Source organism: Stegostoma tigrinum, chromosome 46 (genome assembly GCF_030684315.1).
Source record: "Stegostoma tigrinum isolate sSteTig4 chromosome 46, sSteTig4.hap1, whole genome shotgun sequence".
NCBI classification, from domain to species: Eukaryota; Metazoa; Chordata; class Chondrichthyes; order Orectolobiformes; family Stegostomatidae; genus Stegostoma; species Stegostoma tigrinum.
Window position 1 is genome coordinate 533374 of NC_081399.1, and position 20957 is coordinate 554330.

A 20957-nucleotide genomic window follows, 5' to 3' on the forward strand; every position below is an offset into this window, starting at 1 on the left:
AGACTGCGGGAGAATAGCCAAAAAGAGATTGGGGTGGGGGTGGGGGTGACTCAGACACGTGGGATGGAATGTTGTAATGGCTGCATGTGAGTCAAGGACATCAGTGAAACACTCTGAGGTCTGTTTATGAGACTGATCAATACTGAAGGAAGAGCATCAATCCTGGATGAACACTGATGCTGTTTTTTGATGAGTGAATTCCTTTGAATAGAATGGAATAAATGAGTTTCAGTAATGAAAGAAAATCCCCCAAGAGAAAGCCAATTAACTTGTTGTCATCCTTTCTTCAGGAAGTTGAAAATGTTTTTAACATCAATGTCTCCGGGGTAGGGATTAGAGTGGTGACCTCACAGGTCATGATTTAAAGGGTTGGGAAATTGAACTCATCATTGTTTAATTCCAAGAAAAACCGTCTGCAGCGCAGACTGAGACAGAATACATATTGGAAATGTCTCGTCCAATTGATGACGTCCTGAAAATATATTACATGATTCTCGCTGTCATTGGAGTTCCTGGTAAGTGACGATAATCAGTGAAACTGTGTGAATCCGTGTAGCTGCTCTCTGCTATTACTGTGTGACGCGCAATGCTCCATGCTAATTGAATGTTCACCCTTATAAATGCACACAAACTAACATGGTTTGGTTAAGTTAACAATTTTGAATTATTTTTGTGTTTATTCCCACGTCCACAATTTTTTCTCAACCAGCATTTCCAAAGCACAGGCTTTCTGAATGATCAAATTATTACATTAATGAAGCAGAAAAATTAAACTTTCAATGTTAAGGTTTCAGTGTAATTCAGAATAACCAGGAATTGAGCATGGACCATTGAGTGGAGTTAGATATCTGATCCCTTTGACCACATTCTCCCTTGAAGTATCTGCCAGTGTCAAATATAACTCAATCATTGCATCTTGATATTTCGTTTCGTGCATTCACTAATCCAAGAATCTTTCTGTTTTGTCAGTGAGTGAGCAGTACAGAGGGCATATGACATGAGTGGTTTCGGGGGTTGGGGTGGCTGAGACTGACTGGGGTAGATGTTGCTGGCAATGGTGCGAATGGTAGACCATGAAATTTCATGGGACGCGGTGCTCTAGTAGAGATAGAGTAAGTTTGAGATATTGGAGAAAGGTTAGCTTTCAGACGTTTTGTCACCATACTAGGTAACATCATCAGTGAGCCTCCGACAAAGCGCTGGTGGTATGTCCCGCTTTCTATTTGTGCCTCATTACTCACCATCATATCAAAGATAACTTAATTCCTGGTTGCATCCTCAACATAGTACTCCAGGAAACAATCCACAACAAATCACAATGAGATCTTTCTTATGTCTAATTTCACCAATTTTATTCTCTCAATCTACCTGATAGTTAATGTCACCCACCATTAATGTACTGACAACAGATTAGCTACTTCTAGCAGTCCCATTGTTTACCACTTGCCAGTATTTTCTTTGTCTTTGGTATGTCCTGTCTCCACTGAGGTGAGATGGATTCTATATCATGTCAACCAAAATCAGTTTTTGCTATCAAACATATTATGCTCATATGAATGAAGCTACTCCACCACTCTTTGCTTCCAACTTGTCCTTTTGAAAATTCACATACCCTTGAATATTTGGTTTTCAGTTTGATTTCCTTAAAGGCATGTCTATCTAATGGTTATTCTGTCAGATCTATTTAACAATCTTTGTGCCAAAAATTCATTTATCATATTTTAATTTTGTGCCTGTTTAATTACGTGGTCAATATTGTTGGCTTTTATCCATTTTTCCACTTACCCTCCTTGTCATTACCTTTTTTTGCGTATGTACAACATAGTGTGTCCTAAACTGAATATCATCATTAAGATGTTTTCACTGCAGCGCTGTCATATTACTTTTCTTTGTTACCATTTTCCCATTGTACTGCCACTGAAGTGATTCTATGTTACATCGTCCAACGTGCCTGTCACATACAGCAATTTCAACACCACCCCATATTCATGTCTTTCTGTCACATTGACCATCCTGATATCCCTGACACAACGCAATGACATTAAACATTTGACCCTCAGAGTCCAAAATTTGAGGTGAGGGGGGAAGATTTAAAATGGAACTTAGAGGCATCTTTTTCATGCAGTGGGTGCTGCATATATGGGCTGAGCTACCAGAGGAAGTGGTGGAGGCTGCTACAACTACAACATTTAAAAGGCATTCGGTTGGGGATATAAATAGGAAAGTTTGAGAGCATATGGCCCAAATGCTGGCATATGGGGCTAGATTTATTTAGGATACCTGGTCAGCATGGATGAGTGGGGCCAAAGGCTCTGTTTCTGTGCTGTATATCTCTATGATTTTATGATTCCTTGACACTTCCTGTGCATTTCCAAGAGGCCTGGGAATAATGCCATTTGTTTTCCCCTCTCCCCATTATACTTTACAAGGTCTGCCCCCTTCCAAGTGAACAGCTAATTGCTTGAAACACGAGGAATTCAATAACCATATTCATTGCAAAATAGCTAACTCTCTTGTCCATCAGAAAAGGGTCAAGCACAGATTAAGTGATGGCTCTGTTGAATTCCTGTCTTCAGTTTGCAATATAACCATAATGTCTGGGTTGGATATGACAAATTTTTGTTCAGTCATTTCAGATTCTTCTTCATTTCCTCTCTCACAGCTAATTTACTGGCAATTGTGATCCTATCCCGCAGAAAGTGTGGCCTCTCAACATGCACAACACGCTATCTGGTGGCCATGGCATTGGCGGATTTCACAGTCATTATGATAAGCGCTGTACTGTGGTATATCAGTTTTTATTATTTCCCAGGGACTTTCCTGGATATTGCCCCTGTGTGTAGTCTCAAAACTGTCCTGGCTTCTGCAACTACAGATTGTTCTGTCTGGTTCACTGTCGCTTTCTCCTTTGATCGATTTGTGGCCATTTGTTGCCAGAAGCTGAAAATGAAATATTGCACTGGGAAAACTGCAGCTTTGGTTCTCACAGTGACCTGCATTCTGCTATGTTTAAGAAACATCCCATACTACTTTACATTTGAACCACTGATGATTATTGACAATGTACCGTGGCTCTGTACTGTGAAACCAAGCTATTACTCTGATCCCGGATGGGTGGGATTTGATTGGTTTGATCGGATTTTAACCCCTTTTCTCCCATTCACTTTAATTCTATTGATCAATGCTCTGACAGTCCAACACATTTTAGTAACTAGTCGAGTACGTAAAGGACTAAGAGGTCAGAGCAATGGAAAGAATCCTAGAGACACAGAGATGGAGAGCAGAAGGAAGTCTGTCATTTTACTCTTCACCATATCGGGCAGCTTCATTGTCCTGTGGTCAGTGTATGTTATCGAATTCTTGTACTCTAAAATTAAGGGAACCAGTCCTGAAGATTACACACTTTCTGAATTTATATTTCAACAAATTGGATGGATGCTGCTCAATCTAAATTGTGGCATAAATACCTTCATTTATGGGTTGACTCAGTCCAAATTTCGAGAGCAGATCGAGAACACGTTGAGATATCCAGTCACAGCAATTATTCAATTAATGAAGAAATATAGCAGCTGAGACCTGCCAATCAGATCACCAAAGCCACCGACTGATACAAAAGATAAATCGACGCGGATCTCAGAGCACTGGCTAATCAAGAAGCTGACCTGTTATACCAGCCTCCTCGGGACAAAGGCTGAACTCTGACCAGTAGCTGGCACTAATAGTTTGCTAAGGGTGACCCGCCTCCCCTTGCCTAGTTGGTGGAAATAGTCTGCCTCAGGCAATCCAAGAATGTGGTACAACTTGAAAAGTCCAAGAACAAGGACATCAATGGTTCCAGTCCTAACCAATCACAGAGTGCCCTACACAGCTGAGATAACCTATTGCCACCCACAATGCCATAGAGAATCCATTCGGCCCCTCATTTAGCAACCTTATAGCTTATTGATCAACTGTAATGCAGCTCTTCTGCTTGACTTTCTGTCTTTAAGTCTGAGTGCATGGAATGTAAGTATCTGTTTGTTTTCTCTTTGGCCATGGATTGCTGTGCGCTGCTGCCTCGATCAGCATTGATATTTAAATTTAGATTCAGCTTAAATTTTCCTGTCCTGTGTACTCAACTTCAGGATAAAAAAGAATAACGAAAAGTGTATAACATCACCAGACACAGCTCCAGCTGAGTTACAAAGTGCCAATACTAAATCTTAGTTACAGAAGTCAGGGAATAAAGAATTAAACTAAAAGGTTCAGCATTACAGTCTTAGGTGTTTGCCTTTTTGTGTGTGCATGTGGGTGTGTGCACCTGTGCTTGTCTGTATATTGCAGTTGTGTGTGTTGATGCATGCCTCTGTGTAATTTTCTGTGTGTGAGTGTGTGTCTAACTGCAAGCGTATTTTTTATTCATATTTGGGACATGGGAATTGCTGGCCCATCAGCATTTATTGCCCATCCCTCATTGCCCTTGAGATGGCGATACTGAGCTATCCTCATGACCTAGAACACAGAACATAGAACAGTACAGCACAGAACAGGCCCTTCAGCCCACAATGTTGTGCCGACCATCGATCCTCATGTATGCACCCTCAAATTTCTGTGACCATATGCATGCCCAGCAGTCTCTTAAATGACCCCAATGACCTTGCTTCCACAACTGCTGCTGGCAACGCATTCCATGCTCTCACAACTCTCTGCGTAAAGAACCCGCCTCTGACATCCCCTCTATACTTTCCACCAACCAGCTTAAAACTATGACCCCTCGTGTTAGCCGTTTCTGCCCTGGGACCAGCTGCAGTCCACGTGCTGTAGGAAGACGCACAATACCGTACAGCATGGATTTTTAGTGTGTAAGAGTCTGTACTCATGAATGTATGTATGTGGGGGTGGGGGGAGCGGGAAGGGATGGCTTTGTGTGAGCCTCCTTACGTGTGTGTGTGTTTGTCCTGTAGTCGTAGAGGTCTACAACACTGTAAACATAGAACATAGAATGTAGAAAAGTACAGCACAGTACAGGACCTTCGGTCCACAATGTTGTGCCGGGGAATAATCCTAATCCAAAAATAAATAACCTACCCCACATTCCCCTTAATTCACTGCTGTCCATGCGCATGTCCAGCAGTTGCTTAAATGTCTCTAATGACTCCGCTTCCACGACCACCACTGGCAAAGTATTCCATGCGCTCACAACTCTCTGGGTGAAGAACCTCCCTCTGCCGTCTCCTCTATACCTTCCTCCTAACACCTTAAAACTATGACCTCTCGTGGCAGTCAACCCTGCCCTGGGGAAAAGTCTCTGGCTATCGACTCTATCCATGCCTCTCATTACCCTGTACACCTCGATCAGGTCACCTCACTTCCTCCTTCTCTCCAGAGAGAAAAATCCAAGCTCAGTCAACCTCTCCTCGTAAGACAAGCCCTCCAGTCCAGGCAGCATCCTGGCAAACCTCCTTTGCACCCTCTCCAAAGCCTCCACATCTTTCATATAATAGGGCGACCAAAACTGGAAATAATATTCCATGTGTGGTCTCACCAGGGTTTTGTAGAGCTGCAGCATAACCTTGTGGCTCTTAAACTTGACCCGCCTGTTAATGAAATCTAAAACACCATATGCTTTCTTAACAACCTTATCCACTTGGGTGGCAACTTTGAGGGAGCTATGCACTTGAACACCAAGATCCCGCTGTTCCTCCATACAGCAGAGAATCCTGCCTTTAATTCTCAGCATTTAAGTTTGACCTTCCAAAATGCATCATTTCGCATTTATGCAGGTTGAACTCTATCTGCCATTTCTCAGCCCAGCTCTGCATACTGTCAATGTCTCGCTGAAGCCTGCAATAGCCCTCGATACTATCAACGGCACCTCCAACCTTTGTGTCATCAGCAAACATACTAACCCACACCTCAACCTCCTCATCCAAGTCATTTATACAAACTACAAAGAGCAGAGGACCAAGAACTGAGCCCTGTGGGACACCACTCAGCACTGACCTCCAGGTAGAATACTTACCATCTACAGCCACTCTCTGCCTCCTATCAGTCAACCATTTCTGAACCCAAACAGCCAAATCACCCTGTATCCCATATCTCCTGACTTTATGAATGAGCCTGCCGTGGAGAACCTTATCAAAAGCCTTGCTGAAGTCCATATACACCACATCCACTGCTCGACCCTCATCAACCTGTCTCGTGACCTCCTCAAAGAACTCAATAAGATTTGTAAGGCATGACCTGCCCCTCACAAAGCCATGCTGACTCCCTTTAATCATGCTATGCTTTTCCAAATAGCCATAAATCCTCTCCCTCAGAATTCTTTCCAAAGCCTTGCTGACCACAGACGTAAGACTGACTGGTCTGTAATTTCCAGGGATTTCCCTATTCCCTTTCTTGAAAAGAGGTACAATATTTGCCTCCCTCCAATCTTCTGGTATGACTCCCATGGAGAGTGAGGAAGCAAAGGTCTTTGCCCTTCGGGCTGTTGTGTCTGCACAGGCCGAAAAAAAATCTCCTAAACTATTCTAATCCCGGATGCGAGTTTGCTCGCTGAGCTGGAAGGTTCGTTTTCAGACGTTTCGTCACCATACTAGGTAACATCATCAGTGAGCCTCCGATGAAGCGCTGGTGTTATGTCCCACTTTCTGTTTATCTGGTTCGGTTTCCTTGGGTTGGTGATGTCATTTCCTGTAATGGTGATGTCATTTCCTGTTCTTTTTCCCAGGGGATGGTAGATTGGCTCCAAATCAATGCGTTTGTTGATGGAGTTCCGGTTGGAATGCCATGCTTCTAGGAATTCTTGTGCATGTCTCTGCTTGGCTTGTCCAACATCATCAAGCTAGTGGACCTATGCCTCACCACCCACTTCACTTTCAATAACAAAACCTACAGACAATCCCAACGGTACACCCATGGGATCTCCGATATCAGGGTTCTTAGCAGAGGCAGTAATGCAAAGACTCGAACAAACAGCTCTGCCAATCATCCAACCCAGACTCTGGGTCCGCTATGTGGATGACACCTTTGGCATCATGAAACAAAATAAATTAGAGGAAACCTTCAAGACCATCAATAATACCCTTTACTGGCATAACATTCACAAAAGAGGAGGAAAACAGCAACAAACTGCCATTCCTAGATGTCACAGTAGAGCGAACAGTCAATGGGGAACTTCAAACCAGCGTCTACAGGAAAACAGCACATACGGACCAAATACTGAACTACAGGAGCAACCATCCCAACGCCCACAAACGAAGCTGCATTAGAACATTATTCCAACGAGCCACCACACACTGCAGCACAGAGGAACTACGCAGAGCAGAAGAAAATCACCTATACAGCGTATTCAAAAAGAATGGGTACCCTATGAACACAGTCCGCCGATTTCTCAGCAACAAACCCAAACAAACAGACAAAACGGTCTCAGAAACCATAACCACTCTCCCCTACATCAAAGACATTTCCGAAATGACTGCCAGACTACTCGGACCCCTTGGCATCAGGGTAGCCCACAAACCGACCAACACACTAAAACAGCAGCTAATGAACTTAAAAGACCATATACAGACAACAAACAAAACGAACGTCATCTACAAAATACCTTGCAAGAACTGTGACAAACACTACATTGGACAAACTGGCAGAAAGCTAGCCACCAGGATACATGAACATCAACTAGCCACAAAACGACATGACCCACTGTCACTCGTATCCTTACATACAGATGAGGAAGGACACCACTTTGATTGGGACAACACATCCATCCTAGGACAAGCCAAACAGAGACATGCACGAGAATTCCTAGAAGCATGGCATTCCAACCGGAACTCCATCAACAAACACATTGATTTGGAGCCAATCTACCACCCCCTGAGAAAAAGAACAGGAAATGACTTCACCAACGCAAGAAATGACATCACCAACCCAAGGAAACCTAACCAGATAAATAGAAAGCGGGACATAACACCAGCGCTTCCTCGGAGGCTCACTGATGATGTTACCTAGAATGGTGACAAAACGTCTGAAAACTAACCTTCCAGCTCAGCGAGCAAACTCACATCCAGAACCTCAACCTGAGCTACAAATCTTCTCAAAACTCGCTGTTCTAATCCCATTTTGCAGCATTTGGCCAGTGGCCTTGTATACCTTGGCATCACTATTGTGAACCTAAATAATTCTTAAATGTGATGAAGGTTTCTCCCTCTCCCACAATTATAGTCGGTGAGTTCCAGACTCCCAGCACCCTCAGGATGAGAAATGTTCCTCAAATTTCCTCTGTCTCCCCTGCCCTGCCCTTTAATTTAAGTTGATGCCACCTGATGATTAAGCATTCATAAGGGGTGAAATTTCTTCCTGTCTAACAGAGCCGTGCCCCATTGTACTCTGAAAGCATGTTTCCTATCGATGCCCTCTGCTGTGATGAAAACAACTCCAGTATGCCCCATCTCTCATAATAATGCAAACTGTCCAACCAGGGAACATCATGGCAAACCTCTTCTGCATTCTCTTCAGTGCAATCAGATCTCTCCTACAATGTGTACAATTCTCTGGCTTGACCTCCCCAACTTTTTATACAGTTCCAGCATAAACCTGAACTCTATTCCCTAAGTTAACAAAAGCAAGTGCACCAAATGCCTTCTCATTCACTTCATCTATTTTTCCTCATCACTTCAAGGACTGGTGTCGTTCCATAACCAGATCCCGCTGAATGTCAGTGCTTCCGAGGATATTGCTATTTCTCTTAGTGTGTTTGCCTGCCTCACCTTTATATAGATTGAATTCCATTTGCAAATATCTGACCAGTGTGTTTATATCTTCCTGCAATTGAGGTCATTGAGGTCTCTGTAAGTTCAATCATGGAACATTTTGCAGACATAAACTGATATATTCATGAATATGAATGGCATCAAGGGATATGAGATGGGCGGGTTCTCGACAAAGCTGCCTGAACATCGGTGATGACCTACAATGATGGACAAGGCACGCTCGGCCGAATGAAATTGTTTGTTCTTATATCTTATGTAACGAGACGACAACACACAGGACACACTGTCACAGTCTCTATGGACTGAAATAACGTTATCACTGGAGTTAAATTTACCCTCAACGTAGGCTCTTTAAGAGCATACATGCTGACCAAGCCTGTTTCCAAAGTTCTGATACAGATTTTCATGATGCTCCATTACCAGAAATGCTTTGCACACAGTCCCCCAAAGGAGCACCACATTTTCACCTGAAATGAATAATAACTCATGAGCAGAAAAGTAACCTGGCACTGTTACTAGAATGCATTGATCCCATTGTACCAGAAATGTAAGACACATCCATATGTTTGAAAATCCATACGCAGACATAAAGCACAAAGAACCACTCATAAAGTTTATTAAAACAATAGCTCGAGGACCCCAGGATTGCAGTTCTCATTAATGACATGGCAAGAGCTATAAATTTATAAAATGGTGAGAAAAACAAATGCATTTTCTAAAATTTGTGGTTGAGTCCAAAAATGATAATTTCTGAGCTCCCGGAGACGTTGGCTTTCAGATGTGATGGTTAGAGTGTGGCCAACTATGACCCCTAGTCAAACAGACGAATGAAATATGTGGAAATTCTTGATAAAACAGACAGAGAAGGGTCAGAAATTCTCATTATAATTTTTCTGCACATAAGAAGACAAAGCTCGAAATAGTGAATTGAACAGTCAAGTGCATATGACAGGCCTGACTACCTGGTTTCTGTCGAATGGTGACAAGTTTATTTTTGTATTTGTAACATATTTTCATTAAAGTACAGAGCTAGAACTTACATCATGTTAGATTTTTCATGCAGGCTGCAGCAAAAATCAGACCAAGCAGCATCTTAGGAGATGCTGCTCAGCCTGCTGTGTTCATCCAGCTTCACACTTTGTTATTTCAGATTCTCCAGCATCTGCAGTCCCCATTATCTCTGCAGCAAAAATCAGTTGTTTTAATCTATTTCCTGTTCCGATATGCACTGTTGCAGATACATCTCATAAAGTTGCTCCTGAAAAAGTAGAACAGGTAGATATAAGGCCACTAGACCATAAGAAATGGCAACTGGAGTAGGCCATTCGGCCACTTGAGTCTGCTCTGCCAATCAATACCATCTTGTCGGGTATTCAGACATTCCTCGTGTCCACTTTCCAGCCTTTTCCCATAACACTTGGTTTCCACAACTATTGAAGAAACTCCCTTTCTTAGTCTTCAAAATACACAAATACTCATCCCTAAAAACCACCACCTCCCAGTCTCCCCCCTCGCTCACCCTCTCTCCCAGCCCCTCTGCCCCCCAGCCCCTCCTCACTGCTCTCTCTGACAAGGAGTTCCAAAGAATCACACCCTTCACAAAGAATAAATTTCTCCTAATCTCATTCTTAAATGCCACCTTCCTACAAGAAGTGAAATTCTACATTTCGAATATATGGTGATATGAATTGCACAAGTGCGCACCTATTCATTTGGAATTTGAATGAGATAAATCATAGGAAAAACAGGACAATTTTAGAATCAGTGAAGTGAAACAATGGAAGGCAATAGTTACCCTTTTTCCAACCACAAAACGTTGGACATAATCGCATTTTACTCGAAGTTGCTTTCTCTCCTTCCTTGATAGGGTCGGTTTTGAGCTGAAAATATAAAGATAGAAGTTGAACAATGCCAAGGAAAAATTCAATGGATCAGAAATTTCCTGTTGTTTCTGAACGTTGTCTAAAGTTATTGAACTTCCCTGAACCCCCAAAGAATGTATCTTATATGTCACTGATTTCAAAATAAATTTTAAACAGACTTGCATTTCTAATGTACTTTGTGAGTGAGCGAGTCAAAGTGATAAAGTGAGAGAATGAAATAGAGTGATTAAGCTAGTGAGTGTGGGAAAGTCAGTGTTTGTGTGAGTGACTGAAGCAGTGTGTAAAGGAGTGAAAGATTGAGTGAGTGTGAGTGAGTTCAAGAACGCATGAAGGAGGGAGTGATCGATTACATGAGTATGTGAAAGTGAGTGAGTGAGGGAGTGAGTCCAAGGGAAGGGTGAGTGAGTTTGCGTGAAAACATAGGAAACAAGGAACAGGAGTGGGCCATTCAGCCCCTTCAACCTGCTCTGCCATTCAATGAAATCACGGCTGAGCTGTAATCTATCCGCATTTGCCTGCCTTAGGCTCATATCCATTAATTAAGAAAAGAACTGTCTCACTCAGATTTAAAATTAATTAGCATCGACACCATTTGCCAAAGACGACACCAAACCTCCCCTACTCTTTCTGGACAGCCGTGGTTTTCTTAACATCTCCCCTGAATGGTCTGGCTCTAATTCTTATGCTATGCCCCTGGTTCTAGAATCTCCAAATAGTGGAAATAGTTTATCTTTAACCATGAGATAACAAGGTGTAGAGCTGGATGAACACTGCAGGCCAAGCATCATCAGAGGAGCAGGGAAGCTGACATTTCGGGCCTCGACCTTTCTTCAGAAATGAGGGAGAGGAAGGGGATTCTGAAATAAATAGGGAGAGAGGGGGAAGCGGGTAGAAGATTGATTAAAGGGAGGGTAGGTGGAGAAGAGATAGACAGGTCAAAGAGGGGAAGATGGAGCCAGTAAAGGTGAGGGTATGTGGAGAATTAGGGAGGAGATAGGTCAGTCCAGGGAGGACGGACAGGTCAAGGGGGTGGGATGAGGTTAGTAGGTAGGAGATGGGAGTGAGGCTTGAGGTGGAAGGAGGGGATAGGTGGGAGGAAGGACAGGTTAGGAAGGTGGGGACAAGCTGGGCTGGTTTTGAGATGCGTTTGGGGAAGGGGAGATTTTGAAGCTTGACAATATCCTCAAGGCCTTAGCTAGAGTACCATTTAACTTTCTAAAATATAGAAAATAAAGGGACAATTTGTGTAATCTCGCTTCATAACTTAAACCCTGAAGCCCAGGGACCATGCTTGTAAACCCATTTTTAACTACCTCCAGAGCGCAGAAATGAAATAAACAGAATACATGCGATAATAAAGTGTAGAGCTGGATGAATACAGCAGGCCAAGCAGCATCATAGGAGCACAAGAGCTGACATTTTGGGCCTAGACCCTTCTTCAAAAAAAATCTCCTAAACAGAATAGATTTTTCTTTTAAAGGTTTGGAAAGCAGATAGCCTCTTGAAAGACCATGGAATTTCACAATGTGTAGAGTTATATTGTCTGACACCTATTTATTTTAAGACTATATAACTGAACAACTGGATGGTTCTCTAGATAGCTCTCTTGATCCAACATCGGATATCACAGCCATGACAACCAATGGACCATCGTGTATATAATCTAAAAAATAAAATCCATGATGCAAGCCATCACAGCTTCTGAGCAATACTTCCCAAAGTCGTCAGGATTACCTGCTATAAAGGTGACTCAGGAAGATACATGGGAACACCATTACGTGCATGTTCCCTTTCATCCTCTGCTGAATCCTAACTACTGATGTCTTTGAATCAAACTCATTTTCTGTCTGCACTGTCGATGGAGAAACACAACATGGAGAAAAACAGCTTAAAATCTAAGCTCTCCACAATGTTTTCAGTGCAATTAAGGAGGGGAAATAAATTCTAGCCGAGACAGAGGGCACAAACATCCTGCAAAAACTGTCAATAGATGGGCGTAGTCCTACGTTTGTAATGATAATAGAATTTGATCATCTTGTGGTATTTTCTCTCTCTCCTGATGTCTTTCACCATCCCCCAATCTCATACCCTGTTATTGAAGCCTCTTGCATTTTTTTTTAATCAACACACTTTCATATCAATAGACTTTTATAACTCTCCCAATTCACTGACTGATGGAATGTTTCTTACCTTGGTGTTCCCTAAATATCTTATCTGAAGTGTTTCTGGATGCTAAAACAAATCCTAAAATGTGTGTCCGTTTGTTGTCAGTTTACCCCAATCCCCAAATCAAAACAGTAACATTTACCAATTGCAACACCTTGCAAGGATCTTTGAGACAAGCATGAATCCGGCCAACATGATCACAGCCAGGAGGTAACTTTCTGCAGTTAACCAATTCCAGATCGTAGAAACACACCACTGTGGACAAGAAAAGAAGGTTCAAAATATCACAGTGAGCAAGTGAACAAGCTAAAGAGGGCTAAATCTCACAAGCTTTCTCTTTTGTGTAATTTCCAGTTTTGTGTTTCGTGATGTACTGACATTCAATCAGGACATTGCGAAACAAAATGACGTATTGAATAACCACAAGAGGGGAGAGTTTGCGGAAGGCACTGAACTTTGAAGAATTGTAAACTATAAGAACGGCAGTCTGGAACTCCAAAAGGACATTGATTGGGTCGGCCAAGAGGAAATGGATGAGGTTCAATGCAGAGATAAGTGAGGTGAAGCACTTTCATCAGAAGAACATTGAAAGAAGATGAAAGACAGAGGGTACAATTCTAAAGGGGGTGCAGCGGCAAAGGGACCTGGGCCGCATGGACCCAGATCATTGAAGGTGGCAGGATAAGGGGGAGAGAGCAGTAAATAATTTAGACATTTCCCTCGTGTTTATTCATAGGGGCAGAAAGTATAAGAGCGAGGGAGTGGTGTTGAACCCAAACGAAACATCTGTTAGAGTAATTTGGGAACTAATCAGTGCCATATCGTCAGAAAGATATAAATGTGTTGGGGAGAGAGCCTAATTTATCTGAGAGTCACCGATGGCATACAACGAAAACATGACGGAGTCTTTTTCCATTCTCAAAACCTTCAACAAAATGAAATTACTCACATGTGCAGCAGGATCATCAGTATAAGTGACACGAGGAAAGAGAAAGTAAAGTGTTGTACAGTGAGAGGGATACATGAAGGGATGGCTGAGGTGGCAGTGTCAGCTCTCATACTGTACTGTGTGATATTCAGTAACCACTTCCCATGAATAGACACTGACATTACCAAAGGGAAATGAAAAGTCAGAAACGGGCCATGTGAATGAACAGTTTTCTGTTGAAGAAGGAAACTCCGTTTCTTTACCCAGGAGTACGTTTGACTGACTGACTGACTGACTGCACTGGGAATTCCCCATTTGTTACTTTATTTCAGATTTCCAGTATTTGCTGTTGTCTCCCTTATTTTGAAATCCACTTCTGATTACAGTTGGCACAGATCATTAGGACATAAGGCCAGAGTAAAAACCGATCTTTCAGCCTCTTGTGTATGTTCTACCATTCAACACAAGCACTGCCAATGTCAAACTCTTTTCCACATTCCTGCCCATGAGCATCCACCTTGGTTTCATTTAAATGGTGAGTGATCTATCAACTCCAATGAGCAATACATTCAGCGATTAAACGTTCACAATACTGTGAAGCAGGCATTACCAACAGGTTTTAGAATATTTGAGTGAATAAATCTCTCTTCATTACGTGATCAATGTCTTATTATATGGCTTTATACCGGATTTATGATGCCTCACAAGGAGGAAACAATTTCTCATGAAGGGTCAAGGCCAGAAACATCAGCCTTCCTGCTCCTAAGATGCTGCTTGGCCTGCTGTGCTCATCCAGCTCTGCACTTTGTTGTCTCAGAAACAATCTCTTGCAGTTTCTCTTATCAATGTGTTTCACTGATCTGATCGTGTCTAATCTTCCTGAACTTCACATTCTCCATTCACAATTTACTCAGTCACACAAACGAGGACCATACCTTCAACACTGAATTGAAATCAGATACCTAACCCTGCTGCCACAATGGCTTATGAAACCAAGACAGCCATACCGCCCAGATGAATAAAATATTCGCCATCTCGGTGCCAATGATATCCGTGAGGCTTTCTCTTGATGTTTTTGAAATGATGAAACTTGTCAGCAGTGATAATGGAGGCAGGTATACTAGGGCGCTGAAAAGCATCAACATGATCCACGCTCTCCTGTTCCTCGAGGCCTGCTCACTGAAACGACAGACAGAAACATTGTCTCTACTAACTCAAAGTTTCCTTGGTAAGTCCCTGCCCCTCTGTTTTTGCCATCTTTACATTTAAAGCTTAAAGCCTGTATTTGAGTCAGAATTACAATGCAGACTAACGCCTCACCTGCTGTCCTGCAGTTTCCACTCGGCTGTGTTAATGATCAATTCACAATCTTTCTCCAGTTGGTTCAGAGTATTCTGGACTGTTCGGTTAATGGTTTTCTCAATTGTTGTACAGACCTCTTGGATTTGATTCACACAACGAGCCGGCTGCCAACATAAACGATGTAAACAGAAACAGGAGACACAAAGTGACAAATGAGTGCTAGTTTCATCCGGGGGCATATTTGCCATTCTTCCACTCCCATCAATAAGTAAATAGACGTTTCTGTTATAATCTTTCCTCTCCCACCAACCCTCCAAATGACCAAGGTTTACAGAAACCAGGAGTTATTGGAATACAGAGAACATTGCTCAGGGAGTAGAGACCAGAGTGTCTTTGAAATCTAACCTTGCAGCCTGCAAGCTTGCGTTAGAATTCTTCAACATCCACCATTTTCTTCAAGGAATTTATTGATTTAGCCTTCCAGTTTCCGCAATAAGGAGGAATAAGTTCCAGCTGTGCTAATTTGATCATGTTCCTGATTCTAACTGGTTGTTACTTCTCATCCATTCTGTGCCTCCCTAAACTGACTGTTTTGAATCCAAGATGCTGGGCGCGGGAAAGTCATAGGCCGTAAAAGCTGCTTCTTTTTTAATGTTTTGTTTTCAGTACTGGAGGTGATTTTCCAGATTTCTTGAAAGAGCAATCACTATTTTGTAACTGTTTTCTTTGTTTTGCGACTTCGTCAGAAGAACCAACACAACAGTACTTTTAAAATGAAAGAAAAGCAACTGCAGCAGATGACATGACAAGTTGTTTCTGAAAAGTTCAGAAAGAAACAGGAGTGAACAACTATCCATCTTCAGTCCACCTCCCCCTCTCTCCCTATTTATTTCAGAATCCTCTTCCTATCCCCCTTTTCTGATGAAAGGTCTAGCCTGAAACGCCCGAAATTTGTGCTCCTAAAATGCTGTTTGGCCTGCTGTGTTCATCCAGCCCCACACTTTGTTATCTTGGATTCTCCAGCATCTGCAGTTCCCATTATCTCTGATCACAATTTTAACCTCACTGTGAAGCCTCTTCCAGAATGCTTAACCTGAAGAAATTACCCTCCTCCCTCCTGACCAACCTCAGGGGATCTCTCTCCCACTGCAACTTTCTTGTGGCCTCTTCAGCCTTGCAGCTGATCGACCATGTCCTGAAGCTCCTCTCCACCTATCTTCTCCTCTATCCATCTTCAGTCCACCTCCCCATCTCTCAGAATCCTCTCCCCATCCCCCTTTTCTGATGAAGGGTCTAGGCCTGAAACGTCAGCTTTTGTGCTCCTGAGATGCTGCTTGACCTGCTGTGTTCATCCAGCTCCACACTTTGTTATCTCGGATTCTCCAGCATCTGCAGTTCCCATTATCAGTGAACAACTAACTGCCTGTGAAATGACAACAATCTCTGGCATCAGAGCTTTGTCCAAGAAATAAAAACAAACGATAAAATTCACAGCTGACCTTACTGGGAACTGCCCAGAGTTGGAGATCAGCTAAGCATTTTTTTTTTTCTGACGTCTCATAAGTTATAATCTTTTCGCTCTTGTACATGTGCAACAGTGAATGAGTTTTTTTTAACATTTATTGAGGTTTGTCTCTTGATTAAACTTATTTTAAATGTGACCTACGGACTAAGTTATCTGGGAGCAGTGGTTTTTAAAGCAGTCAGACGATGCATTTTTATAGTTTTGGAGATTGTTAGGGTATAAAGATGGCCTTGAGTAGAGTGATATTCTATTCCCATTGTAAAGGGGAGAATTTTAATGTTTCTGATGATTATATGTGCAAAATGTGCATTTGATTGTGAATCCTATTGGGCCACATGGATCTGTTGTTGTAGTAGTTAGAAACAATGAGGAATTTACAGGTGCCCAGAGGTGTGATGGATGGCAGTTTCAGGAGGGTAAAAAAATTGCAGATACAATACAGTACGCTACGATAGGTAGGATAAGTATCTAGGCAGGCAGTGCAGGAGTGTCCTGGGGATATCTCCACTTCAACAAGTATGCTCTTTCACAAAATGCGGAGGATGGAGGCATTGACCCTATGGGAATGTAACACTGACAACTGGGTTTATGGTATTGAGATTGGCTTAACTGTAACAAGGGGTACTTTAGATTCCAAGCAATCAATTGTTAATAGGGACTTCCTAGTCAGAAGCACATATAGACTTTTCTGTAGTACATACCATTCATCCCAGTTGTGTGCTGCCTCCCTTCCAGGGTCAAGGATAACATGCTCTCAAAGGGGAGAGTGCCCACCAGGAAGTCGTTGTTCATTTTGGTAACATGACATAGGGAGAGAAAATGGTGACATTCCAAGGACAGAGAATACGAAAGTAGGCTGGACGTTAAAGAGTACGTCCTTAAAGATAGTAATATCTGGATCACTCCCAGTGCCATGTGCTCGTGAGAGTAGGATAAGAGGATAGAGCAGATGAATATGTGGCTGAGAAACTGGTGCAGGGGAGAATAAGGCACATTATTGGATCATTGAAATTTCTTCTGGGGTACAAGTGACCTGTGTAAGAAGTGCAGGTGGTATCTGAATTGGTAAGGCACTAAAATATTGGTGGGGAGATTTGCTGAAGCTACTCGGGATGATTTAAACGAGTAAGCAAGAGTGGGTCGGGGTAGGAAAAAGGAAAATTGTCAGGTACAGAGAGCAGTGATCGAACGGATCCCTCTAGAAGTGTGTAAAGGCAGTAGTGGTAGACTCAAGAAGGAAATCAGGAGGCAAAAAAAGGGGACATGAGATTGCCTTGGCAATTAATGTTGAAGAGATTCCAAAGAGATTCTACAAATGCATTAAGGAGAAAAGGGAAAGAATCGGGGTCGTGTTGCTTGAAACTGCAGGATATGGAACAGATACTAAATAAATTTGTTGCATCTGTATTTACTGTGGAGAAGGATATTGAAGCTAGAGAACTTGGGGAAGCAAATAGTGATATAATGAAAAGGGTCTATTACAGAAGTGGACATCCCAGACGTCTGATAATGTATAAAGGTATATAAATCCCCAAGACCTATTCAGGTGTACAATAGAACTTTGTGGGAAGCGGAGAAGGGATTGCTGTGCCCCTTGATGAGATATCTTATTATCAATAGCCACGAGTGTGGTAATGGCCGACTGGAGATTTGATAAAATGGTACCATTATTCAATAAAGGTGCTAAGGAAAAGCCAGGGAATGAAAGACCTGCGTGCCTGATGACGGTGGTGAGAAAGTTATTGGGTGGGATTTTGAGGGACAGAACATAGGACATAGAACATAGAAAAGTACAGCACAGTACAGGCCCTTCGGCCCATGATGTTGTGCCGTGGATTATTCCTGATCCAAAAATAAAATAAGCTAACCTACATTCCCCTCAATTCACTGCTGTCCATGTGCATGTCCAGCAGTCGCTTAAATGTCACTAATGACTCTGCTTCCAGGACTACCACTGGCAAACTATTCCATGCGCTCACAACTCTCTGGGTGAAGAACCTCCCTCTGACGTCTCCTCTATACCTTCCTCCTAACACCTTAAAACTATGACTCTTCATGGCAGTCAATCCTGCCCTGGGGAAGAGTCTCTGTCTACCAACTCTATCCATGCCTCTCATTACCTTGTACACCTCGATCAGGTCACCTCTCTTCCTCCTTCTCTCCAGAGAGAAAAGTCCGAGCTCAGTCAACCTCTCCTCGTAAGACAAGCCCTCCAGTCCAGGCAGCATCCTGGTAAACCTCCTTCACACTCTCTCGAAAGCCTCCACATCTCCTATAATAGGGCGACCAGAACTGGAAACAATATTCCATGTGTGGTCTCACCAGGGTTTTGTAGAGCTGCAGCGAAACCTCACAGCTCTTAAACTTGATCCCCCTGTTAATGAAATCCAAAATACCATATGCTTTCTTAACAACTTTATCCACTTGGGTGGCAACTTTGAGGGAGCTATGCCCTTGAACACCAAGATCCCACTGTTCCTCACACTGCTGAGAATCCTGTCTTTAATCCTAGATTCAGCATTTAAGTTCGACTTTCCAAAATGCATCACTTCGCATTTATTCGGGTTGAGCTCCATTGGCCATTTCTCAGCCCAGCTCTGCATACTGTCAATGTCTCACTGAAGCCTGCAATAGCCCTCGGTACTATCAACAGCACCTCCAACCTTTGTGTCATCAGCAAACGTACTAACCCACCCCTTAACCTCCTCGTCCAAGTCATTTATAAAAACTACAAAGAGCAGAGGCCCCAGTGCAGAGCCCTGTGGGACACCACTCAGCACTGACCTCCAGGTAGAATACTTACCATCTGTAAACATTCTTTGCCTCCTGTCAGCCAACCATTTCTGAACCCAAACAGCCAAATTACCCTGTATCCCATACCTCCTGACTTTATGAATGAGCCTGCCATGGGGAAACTTGTCAAATGCCTTGCTGAAGTCCATGTACACCACATCCACTGCTCGACCCTCGGCAACCTGTCTCATCACCTCCTCAAAGAACTCAATAAGATTTGTAAGGCATGACCTGCCCCTCACAAGGCCATGCTGACTCCCTTTAATCACGCTATGCTTTTCCAAATAGTCATAAATCCTCTCCCTCAGAATTCTTTCCAACACCTTGCTGACCACAGAGGTAAGACTGACTGGTCTGTAATTTCCAGGGATTTCCCTATTCCCTTTCTTGAAAAGAGGAACAACGTTTACCTCCCTCTAATCTTCCGGTATGACTCCCGTGGAGAGTGAGGAAGCAAAGATCTTCGCCAGTGGCTTAGCAACCTCCTTTCTCGCTTCCCAGAGCAGGTATTTGGAAAGGCAAGGACTGATTATGGATAGTCAGCATAGCTTTAAGCATGAGAAATCCTCTCTCAGTAAATTGGCTGAGGTTTTTGAAGAAGTGATGAAAAAGATTGATGGAGGCAGAGTAGTGGACATTGTCCAAATGCATTACGGTCAGTTATTCGAAGTGGTTCCACCTGGTTAGTAAGGTTATATCACATGGATTACAGGGAGAACTAGCTGTGTCAATACAAAACTGGCTCGGAGGTAGAATGCAGAATGTAATATTGGATGGTTGTGTTTTGGAAAGGAGGCCTATGACCAGTTGTGTTGCATGAGGTTCGATTTTGGTTCCACTGCTTTTTTTGTTAATTGCAGAAATAATTTTGGATGTAAATGTAGGAAGTATGGTAGTAAGTTTGCAGATGACTTGAAAATTGGATGTGTAGTGGACAGCAAACAAGATTACCTCAGAGTACAGGGGGACATTGATCAGATGGAGAATGGGCTGATAAGTGGCAGATGGAGTTTGATTTTGATAAATGTGAGGGTCTGCATTTTGGTATGGGAACTCAGCAGGAATTGTATACCTCGTGAAGGGTCCTGACGAGTGTTGCACCTTGAAGTGTAGGTCCATAGTTCGTTGAAATTGAAGTCACATGTACACAGGGTAGTTATGAAGGTGGTCGGGAGCTTGTGTTTATTCTGCGATGCACTGCATATAGGAGTTGGGAGGTTATGTTGTAGCTGTACAGGTAATTCTCCATTTTTGTAATACTGCTTTCAATTCAAATCCCTGCTATAGTATTGAATTTGTGAAACCTGAGAGGATTCAGAAAAGATTTACAAGGCTGTTGCCAGGTTTGAGGGTTTGAGCTACAGGGAGAGGCTGAATAGGCTGGGGCTGTTTACACTGGAGCATCGGAGGATGAGGGATAACCTCACAGAAGTTTACAAAATTATGACGGCCATGGATAGGGAAAGGTTCAGGTCAAAGTAGTGGTGTCCAAAACCAGGGGTCATAGTTTTAAGATGAGGCCAGGAAAATTTAAAAGATACCTAAGAGGCAAACATTTGGGGGTGGTGGTACGTGTATGGAAGGAACTGTTAGTGGAGGAGGTGGTTGTT

The 20957-nt window shown here is 42.8% G+C and overlaps 2 protein-coding genes across 4 annotated transcripts in view; one reads left to right on the plus strand and one right to left on the minus strand.

Moving 5' to 3' along the window:
• Nucleotides 1-411: 411 nt before the first annotated feature.
• Nucleotides 412-3790, plus strand: LOC132207383 (probable G-protein coupled receptor 139). Its single transcript, XM_059642822.1, has 2 exons — nt 412-515; nt 2663-3790. The coding sequence occupies exons 1-2, from the start codon at nt 449-451 to the stop codon at nt 3571-3573; spliced, it is 978 nt and encodes a 325-aa protein (XP_059498805.1). The 5' UTR covers nt 412-448; the 3' UTR covers nt 3574-3790.
• A 5604-nt stretch (nt 3791-9394) lies between these two features.
• The window catches only part of LOC125449619 (uncharacterized), a 38897-nt gene continuing 27334 nt past the window's right edge, over nt 9395-20957 (minus strand). The window contains exons 8-12 of one of the 3 annotated variants that reach the window (XM_048525463.2): nt 15048-15193; nt 14735-14906; nt 12954-13054; nt 10546-10630; nt 9395-10008 (exon numbers count right to left, since the gene is read on the minus strand). In XM_048525463.2, coding sequence (XP_048381420.1) covers nt 9952-10008; nt 10546-10630; nt 12954-13054; nt 14735-14906; nt 15048-15193 — 561 coding nt within the window. In that variant the 3' untranslated portion in view covers nt 9395-9951. Of the gene's footprint in view, nt 10009-10545; nt 10631-12941; nt 13055-14734; nt 14907-15047; nt 15194-20957 lie in introns of all 3 variants that reach the window. The other 2 variants (XM_048525462.2, XM_048525464.2) reach the window with 2 other exon arrangements.